General features: G+C 32.4%; 1 protein-coding gene across 1 annotated transcript; it reads right to left on the bottom strand.

Annotated features, from left to right (window-relative positions):
- Nucleotides 1–1,572: 1,572 nt before the first annotated feature.
- LOC139486661 (uncharacterized) lies at nt 1,573–2,220 on the bottom strand. The gene has a single exon (XM_071271585.1). It carries the CDS (start codon nt 2,218–2,220, stop codon nt 1,573–1,575), a length of 648 nt encoding a protein of 215 aa, XP_071127686.1.
- Nucleotides 2,221–12,591: the final 10,371 nt, after the last annotated feature.

Genomic DNA, 12,591 nt, shown 5'->3' with positions numbered 1-12,591 from the left:
CATAGGTTATATGACTAATTACATCAGAGAGTTCAAATATATGCTTTAAATAAAAATAATAATGTGCGATGTGAACTAGCACAATTTTAAAGCTTTAACGGTGTCGAAATTATGATGTTACAAGAAAGATTGCGTCAATAAGAAATCCAAATAAACAGCACTGAACGGTCTAAATTTCTAAATATTTCAGATTTGACAACTGTAGTGTAGTTACATTAGAGTCTGCGATGTTTAAAACAAACGGCCGTTAAAATATAATAACAAATTTTGACTAAAGTAAAATAGTTGGACGTGGCTTGGTACTTATACATCCCGCAAAAAATTAAGCAATTTAAATTGTTATATTCAACAGATTTATTTTAGAGATGAATAAGGTAAAGAAATAGAAACGGAGACTGTAATAATAAGTAATATAACCCAGATGTGAAGCACTGCATGGTGTCGAACTACATCTTTTCATTTATCCCATTTGGTGCCAAAGTTGTTAATTTTCTTATCCAAAATCTTTCCCGAGTAAGTCTATCCTCCCTAGACCAAGCAGAGTTGTGGTCAATGATAGTAATGGTCAGTCGATTGAGATCTGCCTTAGTATGGCTAGGGGATCTCAAATGTCGACTAAGCGGGAGGTCTGGCTTGCATTGGTAGTCGCTACGATGACCGTTCATTCGTTTGTGAAACGGCTGTTCTGACTCGCCTACATACTGTTTTCCACATTTACACTGTAGGAGATACACAACATTTGTAGTCTTGCAATTAACATTGCAAAATATGGTGTATTCTGTACCAGTGGAGTGACTGTTAAAAGTCTGGGTATCCAGTATTTGTTTGCAAGTCAGACATCGTTTGTTTCCACAACCCTTACAAGAGCCCACTGACGAAGAGCCTGCTTGAGAGGATAACTCAGCTCTCACCAGCAAGTCTTTAAGGCTTTTGGGCCTGCGGAAAGCCAGTACAGGTGGCTCGGGAAAGATTTTGGATAGTTTAGGATGTTTTTCGATATCTTTCTAACTTTCGCGGATAAGGTCAGACAATTAAGTTGTCAAATTTTGGATGGTAAGTCAACACAAAAGGCACCCTCCTGTTGACCTTTTTGACTTTATATTGTAAAAGTTCATCTCGGCTGATGTTGCTAGCACGAGAAAAACCTTTATTAATGTATTTCCTTTTGTAGCTTCGATGTTTTAGGTGACCGCGAAGTTCTTGTAGTCGTTTTTTGGCAACTTCGTTGGTGGAGCAAATCCTTTTTATTCGTATGGCCTGGCTGTAGGGAATGCTCTTGGTGCAATGTTTAGGGTGACAACTTGAAGGAGACAGATATTGATGTTTGTCTGTGGGCTTGCAATACAGATCTGTAAATATGTTTCCATTCCTCACTTGCGTTGTAGTGTCAAGAAATGTGATCTTAGAGTCAGAGATTTCATATGTGAATTTTATTGAGGGATGGGCATCGTTGGCGTGTTGAATAAACAAATCTAGTTATTGTTCAGTATTGTCCCACTTCATGTCAATATCGTCAATAAATCGGAACCAAGAGAGGGGTTGATGAAGAAAAGAATTGAGAATTCTCTGTTCTCATTTCCCCATAAAAATATTGGCATAAGACGGGGCCATCTTTGTTCCCATTGCTGTTCCATTAACTTGGAGAAAGTGTTCACCATTGAATGTGAAGTTATTGCATTTTAATACCAAAGTTAGAAGCTGGATGAGACATTCAGTTGGTGGATGTAAGGTGTTACGAGAGTTCCAGACTTCCCTACAGGCTTCAATACCATCGTCATGGGGGATATTGGTATAGAGGGAGGTAACATCAAGCGAGACAAGGATCGTTTCAGGTGGGAGAGGGTTCAAAGATTCCATTTTTTTAAGATAATGTGTTGTGTCTTGTATATATGATGGTAAATTTTCTACGTGTGGTCGGAGATGAAAGTCAATAAATTCTGATATTTTCTCTGTAGGGTGGTCATTGGCGGAAACAATTGGTCTACCTGGATTATTGACTTTATGTATTTTTGGCAGCAGATAGTAACGCCCCGGCTTTGATTTTTCCGGTTTTAGGTATTTAAATGTGGTTTCATCAATATGTCCCTGTTCACACATGCTTTTCAGGTTTGTGGTGATCTCTTTGTTAAATTGAGGGGTGGGGTCAGAGTCTAATTTCTTATAGAATCTCTCATCAGAGAGTTGATGTTCCGCCTCTTGAATGTAGTCACATCTGTCCATGACGACAACAGCGATACCTTTATCTGCTAGTTAAATTATAATGTCGTCTCTGTTTTTAAGTAACCGCACAGCTTCGTTTTCTTCAGAAGATAAATTGTTGAATGTTTGGGAAGTAGCAGTGGACAGATGTGTTACGTCGGATTTAATTTTGTCAATAATATGTTCTAAAGTAGCACATTTACTGGGTTTAGGAATCCATGAACTTTTTTTCCTGAATCTGGGAATATCGACATCATCTTGGTCGTCATCTGAGTCGAGATCACTTATGTCACTATCAGTGGAACTTTTTGTGGTGTCCTTAGAAAAATATTCCTTGATTCTGAGGGATCTTGCTAACTTGTCTAGGTCATCTTCCAAAAGTATAGAATCTATTTTGCCCGGCGTGGGACAAAAAATAAGACCTTTTGACAGTACCTTAGTTTCGATCTCCGACAAAGCTAATGATGACAAATTGACTACAGTGTTTGTAGAGTTCATGCAGCCTTGTTTTTTTCTCCTGAATCGGCGATTCCGGGATTTTTTCCCGGTTATGATGGTACGATTGAGAGTTAAGGTGGTCTGCTCTCTAACAACAGTGTCAAAAAGTACGCTGTCTCGTTTAAATTTATTAACTTGTTTTTTGTGTAATTTCCGGGATTCAATGCGCAAGATGTCATGGAGGCGCTCGTTGATGGTGAGCAATTCAGGACCGGAAAGTTCTTGGCATGATTTATTGTAAAGATAGTTATAACTAGTTTGTAAATTTAAAAGTTTATGAGACGCCTCAGCGTGTAATAGATCCATCAATTTCACGGAACTACTGTGGAGAATATTATTCCATCTATCCATAAATCTGATAGATATATATATATATATATTAAGATTTACATTATAAAGTGTAAATATGGTCAGTTTTGGTTGATGCTGTCACATATGGTCAGTTTTGGTTGATGCGGTCAAATATGGTCAGTTTTCATGGTTTTGGTTGATGCGGACACATAATTTTGTTATATCCATGAGTCAGTCTGAGATATCAAAACTACTGAAATTAATTTACGATTCAAAATTTTTATTAAAAAGACAATGAAAGAGGACATGCTGGCACTTTAAACTGATGTGAACATAATTTTGTTTTCCAATGTTGCTTTCCTTTATCATGTTTATATTGAACAATCCATCCTGATATAAAAATATAAGCACGCGCAGTATAAAATTCTACTCGGAACAATATTTCCCAAAATTCATGCAATAACCCTATAATATAGATCATTTGTATTATAATGATTATACACTCCATCCTTACATAAAAATATTACAGATTTACTATGCGACTATAAGAGTTGTATAAAAAAGAGCAAATATGGTCAGTTTTGGTTGATGTGGTCAAATATGGTCAGTTTTGGTTGATGCTGTCAAATATGGTCAGTTTTGATTGATACAGACAAATAATTTTGTAACATGAGTCAGTCTGAGGTATGAAAACTACTGATATTTGTTTCTGATGCGATATTTTGAATAAAAATAGGAAATGCTGGCAAAAAATTTGTGGTCATTGATTTCCAATATTGCAGTTATTAATATACTACAGTCCCTCTCGAACTAAAATTATAACTGAATTGCTGTGCAGCTATATAGATTTACATAATAAAAAGCAAATATGGTAAGTTTTGGTTGATGCAGTCAAAAGATTTTATTACACGACTCAGTCTGAAGTATAAAAACTACTGATATTTGTTTATGATTCAATATTTTGAATAAAACAAGGACATGCTCATTGGAGGATCAAGGGGAGGGGGTCCAGGGGTTGGAACCCCACTTTTTTTTTAACATCAATGCATATGAATGGGAGCATATAGTTAGACCCCCAGCCTGGATCTAGCTGCCCCTGCATGCTGGCACTATAAATTGATGTGAACATTTACATTTTTTTCCCCAAAATTGCTATTACTTGTATATTACAGTGCCTCTAGACATAAAATTAAAACAGAAGTACTGTGCACCTATATAGATTTGCAGAAAGAAAAAGCAAATAAAGGCAGTTTAGATTGATGCGGTCAAAAGATTTTTGTTAAACAGGTCGTCCGAGGTATGAAAACTACTCGTAAACAGATATTATATTGGTTATTGAGGTCCGATAATTTTGTTATGTGATAATGAGCAATCCTGAGTCCCGGAATAACAAATGTAAAACAATTCAAATAATAATGCCCTCCCCCCTAATACTAACGGCCTAATTTATGTACAAAAATTGAGAGAAAAACAAAAATTTATGTAACACATCAACAAAAGAAAATCACTGAATTACATGCTCCTGACTTGGAACAGGGACATCCATGCATAATATGGTGGGGTTAACAGGTTAAACATGTTCTCTAAGGCAGCAACCATTTGATTTTCGGGGGGGGGGGGGGGGGGGGGGCTATGGGTTTTTTTTCTGTACAAACTTTTTTTTCGACTTCGGCGAAGAACAATCTATTTGTTTAGCGACAAACCGAAAACAATATTTTTCTTTCAATTTTAGCATTACATATAGTGGCAGCTGAGGATGAAACAAACAATTTTTTTTTCTCAGGGTCCAAAACAAATTAGTTTTTTCACCAAAAACTGGAAACAAACTTTTTTTCTCCAACCCTTTATATTAAGGCAAGTGTTCTTAAAACTGATAAATCAACTCTAGCCGTAGAATTTATAATAAATCAATTTTAGCCGCAGAATTTATAAATCAATTTTAGCCGTAGAATTTATAAATCAATTCTGGCCGTAGAATTTATTAAAAATCAATTCTAGCCGTAGAATTAGAAATCAATTCTAACCGTAGAACTGTTCTAGAAGTAGAACTGACCAAATATCTGGTCAGTTCTAGCTAGAACTGTCAGGGTCAGTTCTAGGGTAGAACTGTCAGGATCAGTTCTAGGTAGAACTGTCCAAATCAGTTCTAGGTAGAACTGACCAAATGAGTTCTAGCTAGAACAGTTCTAACCTAGAACTGACTAAAAGGTGTCAGGCTGACAGTTCTACGTACTTTTCTAGAACAGTTCTCCTGACAGATTTAATGAGAGGTTAGAAGTGATCTCCACTGTATGTCTATTTAGGATTAAGGACACTTTTCCTGTGATGTGATATTTGTTATTTTCTCATTTAAAACATTGCTTTGATCCTTTTGTAGATTCCATAAATATAGAAATAGTAGTTGGTATAACTGGTCCATAAGGCTTTATAAGCTGATAACATTTAATATTAAGACTTTTCATATAGGAATAAACAGCTGACATTACTCCTTGAAATATAAGAAAATTGGTATCAATATTATATGTTTTTTTTCAAATTCCTGCCAATTCATTAAATGTCCATCATTATCAATTAAATCATTTATTAGCCAGACTCCCTTTTCAGTCCATTTTTTATACAGAGGGATTTGATTATCATTTTTTTTTTTTTTTATTGTTCCAAAGATTAGACGTGATAAAATCATATTCATTCTTAATAGCTACTTTGGTTTGGAGTTCAGTCCAAGCATTAAAAACCTCCTGCCAAAAACGATTTCTGACTTGTGTTCTTGGAACTACCAAGAATAATTCATTAAATTTAAATTTTTCATTACAAGTTAGTAACTTACAATAGTTATTAGTTTGTTTAATTATTCTTCTTATCCAAGTTAGTTTTAATCCTTTGATGTTTTGTTATAGAGTTTTAATCCTTTGATGTTTTGTTATAGATTTAACATGTTAAGTCCAATTCAGAAATTACCGCAGATGAGATTATTAAGTGTATACGAGACTTGAAAAACGGAAAGGCTAGTGGCGATGATTTATTAATCAACGAATTTATTAAAAGCACATCACACATTTTTATACCCGTTTATGTGAAACTTTTTAATATGATTTTTGATTCTGGTACTTTGCCTGAAATATGGCTTATGGGAAATATTATACCTTTTTATAAAAACAAGGGTGACCAATCTGATCCCCAAAATTATAGACCAATTACTATACTCAGCTGCCTGGGAAAACTTTTCACATCTGTTTTAAATCTTAGATTGAGTTCTTTCTTAGAGGATTATTTATTATTAAATGAAAACCAGGCTGGCTTCAGAAAAGGTTATTCCACAGTAGACAATATATTTGCTATTCACATCTTATTTGAGTTGCTAAAGAGGAAAAAGAAGAAATTATATTGTGCTTTCGTTGACTTTGCAAAAGCTTTCGATACTGTTTGGCGGTCTGGTCTTTGGTCAAAACTTATTAAACATTCGATTAACGGGAAAATGTATAACGTTATTGTCAACATGTACAATAATATCAAATCACGTATTCATTTTGGATCAGATTTTTCTGAATTTTTCCCTTGTTCCATTGGTGTTAGACAGGGAGAGAATCTCTCTCCTTTGCTTTTTTCTATTTATCTTAACGATCTGGAATTGTTTTTACAGAATAATAATATAGAAGGTTTGTGTACTATCTCTGATGAGTTAGAAATAGAGTTAAATGTTTATTTAAAATTGTTTGTCATTTTATATGCTGACGATACTGTCTTAATGGCAGAATCTCAGATAGATTTACAGAGACAACTGGACTCCTTATATGAATATTGTGAGTTATGGAAACTAAGAGTAAATGTGGAAAAAAGTAAGATTGTAATTTTTTCACAAGGTAGACTACCGCAGAATATTGTTTTTAAGTATAATAATATAATACTAGATATTGTGAGTGAATTTACTTATCTTGGTGTATTACTGTCTAGATCAGGAAATTTTTCAAGAGCTAAAAAAAAGCAATGTGAAAAAGCAACACATGCTATGTACGATATTATTCGAAAAGGTAGAGTACATAATCTGTCAATTGAATGCCAACTTGATTTATTTGATAAAATTTTTAAACCAATACTTCTGTATGGGTGCGAAGTTTGGGGTTTTGGAAATAATTCAATAATCGAGAGGGTTCATATTAAATTTTGTAAAATATTACTTCGAGTAAAAAAGTCTACTCCTGATTTTATGATTTATGGTGAATTGGGAAGATATCCATTTGATATTTCAATTAAGTTACGAATGATAAATTATTGGTTCAAGTTGGTAACCGGAAAACCTGACAAATTGCCTTTTATTTTGTATAACTTAGCAAATGCCAAATATGGCACAAATATTTTATGGTTAAAACAAGTCAAGTCAATTTTAGACACGTGTGGCTTGTCATATGTATGGGACAATATCTTTTTTGTAAATAAAACATGGCTACATGTAACCATCAAACAGAATTTAATAGATCAATTCAAACAAAAATGGCTAGCAAGCCTACAGGAATCACCAAAAGCATTAAATTATCGTTTATTTAAAGATACTTTGGAGTTTGAAAAATATTTTAATATTTTGGATGATAGGCAAATATCCTTATTTTTTAAATTTCGAACTTTGAACATGAAATTTCCAATAGAAACTGGAAGATGGCAAAAAATAGAAAGAGAAAACAGAAAATGTGTATTATGTAATTCAGATGCCATTGGTGATGAATACCATTACATTTTTAATTGTTCAGCTTTTGATAACTGTAGAAAACAATGTATTGCATTTTACTATAGAAATAGTCCAAATACATTGAAGTTTTATGACTTAATGAATTCAAAAAAATGTTCAGAACTGAACGAACTATGTAAACTTATTAAGGAGATCAATAACAAATTGAATTTTTCTGGGTGAACAATTGTGAATGCCTCTATCTACTTTCGTACATTATTTATTTATGTAATTTTGAAATATGTATAATTATCTCTATACCTTTGTAATTTGGTTTGTGAGAATAAAGATATATATATACATAAACCCAGTTCATATATTTGAGCAATTGTTTCTCTTTTAATTTTGTCTGGTTTACCATCCCAAATAAAATCAAATATTTTTTTTATGAATTGATTTAGTAATCCATTATTAAGATTTGGTAAAGTTAGAAATAGGTGATTGAGCTTTGAAGTTATAAGACTTTAATTATAGTATTTTTTTCCAATTGGGGATAAGTATTTGGTTGACCAACTTTTCATTGTTCTTTCTATCTCTTTAAATTTGAGTTCAAAATTTAGTGTTTCCATTTCTTGTAAGTCTACTGAATATTTAATACCCAAGAGCGTAAATCTGTTGGAACCCTATTCCAATCCCCACTTTACACACATAGTATCTTGGCTATATTTCTTTTTCCCAATCCAGACTACCTTTGTTTTCTTTAATTTCATCTTGAGACTATACCATTCAACATATAGTTCTAAAACACAAAGAGATGCATCTAAGGATTCTTGTGAACCCTCTAAAATAAAAGAGAGACGAAAGATACCAAAGGGACAGTCAAAATAATAAATCTAAGATAAACTGACAACGCCATGGCTGAAAATGAAAAAGACAAACAGACAAACAATAGTACACATATCACAACATAGAAAACTAAAGAATAAACAACACGAACCCCACCAAAAACTAGGGTGATCTCAGGTGCTCCGGAAGAGTAGGCAGATCTTGCTCCACATGTGGCACCCGTCGTGTTGCTTATGTGATAACAAATCCGATAAATGGTCTAATTCGGTTGGTAAAATAAGTGTGGTGTCATCAGCATATTGTGATATCAAAAATTCTGAGTCTTCAATAGTAATACCTTTTATATTTTCGTTTTTTCTAAATAATACTCCTACAATTTCTGCACATAACAAGAAAATGTAAGGGGATAAACGATCCCCCTGTCTGCAACCTCTTTCAATTTAAAAAAAATCTGATAGAAAATTATTCTGCGTTATTGCTGATTTGGTATTTGTTAAAAAAAGTTTTAACCCAGTGTTTTATGGAATTTCCAAATTTGAAAAAATCAAGAACTTGTTCTATGAAAATGCAGGATATTGTATAAAAAGCTTTTTCAAAGTCAATGAGGAGGAGTGTAGAAAATCGTATATCAATCTGGTGTTTTCACCAATAAATCTACCAGGTATAAATCCTGTCTGGTCATTATTAATTTAGATTGTTAAAACTGACTTCATCCTTTCTGCAATGCAACTTGATGCTAATTTATAAATATTATTTTAAAGACTGATTGTATTGTTTTGGTTTGCCACCTTTTGGTATGCAAGTTATAATACCTTGTTTTGGGGTAATAGACATTTCCTCTTGGTTATAATCATTTGGGTAATAGACATTTCCTCTTGGTTATAACCATATTTAATTTATTTATGTATGAATTTACCTATATCAATCCAAAATATTTTTAGAAATTTATTTGTATATCCATCCGATCCAGGGCTTTCCTCATTTTTCATTCTTCTAATAACATCAGTCAACTCTAAAAATGATATTTCCCCTTCTAAGGACACTTTCATATTTTCAGATAATTTTGATATATCTTTATGGGTCAAATTAATAGATTTTATTGTCTCGTTTTTGGAATATAGATTGTTGTAAAAAAAATTGGCTTCGTTTAGAATTTAGAATTCGTTTTTGGTTTTAAATTATATTTCCTGATTTATCAATTAATTTAGGAATTGTTTTATTTACATAAATTTTTGTCTCTAAATTTATGAAATATTTTGATGGTTTCTCTCCTTCTTCTACCCATTGTGTTTTTGACCTTATGTATTGACCCCTCATTTTAGTATGAACTGTCATAAAAGCTGATAAGAGAAACCATAAATACCAAGTCTCATGAAGTTTTAATCTTAACACATATTGGTGACTTTGAAATATTGATTTTTTTTCAAGTTCACTTAGATATATTAAATGTAAGTGATCACTGAATCTATTATAATTATTAAGAGACAGTACATCATCAATATACCGAAAGGTGAAATTAAAAGACTGGGTTAATTTCTTTTCTCCTTTCTGTACAAGCCCTTGGATAAATTCTGCTCCATAGGAATATAAAAACAATTCTGCAAGTAGCGGAGCGCAATTGGTGCCCATGTGGATTCCAATAGTCTGTTGGAAGACCAAACCTCCAAAATAAACAAATATATTGTCAATTAAAAAGTCCAGCAAGGCAGTGATATCCTCGTTGGTATATTTTTTCCTTGACTCTATATGATTTTTCACAGAAGTAACCTGAATTCTAGCCCAAAACTAGATATTTAAAACGTCTAGTGCCCTTTTTGTTAAAGAAACATAAGCTGACGAGTTCTTTCAGTCGATCTTTAAGTTTAGTATGTGGTATAGTGGTATAAAGAGTTGAAAAATCAAAGGTTTTAATGTTGGTACAATGTTTTAATGATTGAGATTGTAAATTCACTAATAACTATTTTGAATTTTTCAGTATCCACCACATCTGATTAACACCACTTCTTGAATATGCCGTTTCGGAATATGACTACAAATTACAAAGTTACAGACTTAGATTCAAATTCAATATTTTGTTGGAGTCTCACCACTTGTAATACTATAGTGTTATTAACTGGCTGTTTCTGTATTGGCACTGGTATAGATTCAAGGTTTGCTGTATTGGCCTCGAGACCCGTAGGGTCGAGGGCCAATACAGCTGACCGAGAATCTATACCAGTGCCAATACAGAAACAGCCAGTTCATAACACTTTTATTAAATGATTATAAGAGAATTAAAAACCGGAAGTGAACGTCCCGTATTAGCCCATGGGCCAATACAGTTTTTTTCCCGCTTTTTTCTGTATTGGCCCTGTTTTTTCCGTTTCAAAACTTTAAGACATTACAAAACATTGCACATCATTTAACCTGTTTATTTTATGACTTTAATTTAAAAAATATTATACCAATGTTTTTATGCATAACGATACTTCCAGAGTTAAGTAATGGCGTAAGAAAATTGAAAACCGGAAGTAAACGTCCTGTATTAGGGCTAATACGGCTTTTTTCCCGCTTTTTTCTGTATTGGCCCTGGTTTTTTTCCGTATTGGCCCTGTTCGAAGAGCAATATTAAATCTTGATTTATATCGACAGTGGAACGTTTTTAGTATTGCACATGCTGATTTATCCGTATTAGGGCTTATTTGCTCATATCATTTAATAAATCATCATAATATATATACATTAAATAACACTTAACTTTATAAATTAAAATACAAGTGCCATTTTATAAAGAATTATGAGAGACTACAGAAATTAAATATATTTATCAAATCTTAAAAACATTTTCGCTATGTAAAACCATATAACTTCATTTATCATGTCTATAAAATATTTCAGTTCTAAGGTCATTAATATTTCAGGTATCGGGCATTTGTCATCATTTTGATTAGATTAGCTAATTGAAAAAAAACCTCACTAAATAAGTATTAATTTAAAGTATAACATAGCAATAACATGGATGATAAATTCCTGCATCATATGTCATGTAAATAGAGAAAATTACAAAAGAAAAACGGCGTGTGAGATCTTTTTTTTTAGATTATATTTTACTAAAAGGAAACTCTTTAGAACTTCGAAATGGTGTATTTCAACTTTGCTGAACTTATTTTAACATATTAGTTGTTTGTCCTAGTTAATTGACAATTTGTGCGGATGCCAGATTGACATAACTTATTTCACTATTTTCATAAAAAAAACATCTGGATATAACATTCAAATTTTCTGAAAAGAAACCCCAAGACAACCTTGTAAATTGTTGAATCCCTCTAAACTTCATTATTATCGATATACTTGTCGTACATGTACATCCTGAACGAATCAATTGGTATTTTATCAAATTTGGAAAATTAAACGTTGTAAAACGTTTGCTATATATATAGATGCACTATTGTTTCTATGTCTTATTTCTTTTGACCATGAATGTTTCCTCCAATATGTCGTGATTTTTTATTGGCTGCTTTTTTAAGCCAGTCAATCGATTTTCTCAGAATTTTCAGATACTCGTACAGAGTGTACTGTATTTAGATTGTGTATTGTATCAGGATGTTGATTTTCTTTTTAATTTTCACTACTAGCAGAATGTTTAACCTTTCTTTACTGCTGCAACAAATATGTGTGTTAGACAAAACAATCCAACTTGGACTGTATCGTCCTGTCAATGGCTGAAATATTTGCCATCGGACGTTGAGCAAGCATCTATCAATCAATTGAAATTGTACCTCAATATCACTTTTTACCAAATTACTTTATTCCGTAACATCACACGTTTTCTGTCAAATTCTAGATTTATCGGTCAACTTTGAAGCAATATACATATATATATATATATATATATATATATATATATATATATATATATATATATATAAAAACAAGGAAGATGACATATATGTGTTTCAATTTATATGTTACAGGAAATTTGTAAAATCACTGATATTTTAGGGAATTGGTAAAATCACTGAACTGATTAGTGATTTTATAAAATCCTTGATTTTGACTAGTGATTTTACAAAATCTACGAAATAATTAAAGATCTATTTCACAGATTCACTGATTAC

The sequence above is a fragment of the Mytilus edulis genome, chromosome 8, assembly GCF_963676685.1.
Source record: "Mytilus edulis chromosome 8, xbMytEdul2.2, whole genome shotgun sequence".
Classification (NCBI taxonomy): Eukaryota; Metazoa; Mollusca; class Bivalvia; order Mytilida; family Mytilidae; genus Mytilus; species Mytilus edulis.
The sequence above is the reverse complement of the archived record's forward strand: the minus strand, read 5'-3'. Positions and strand labels throughout refer to the sequence as shown.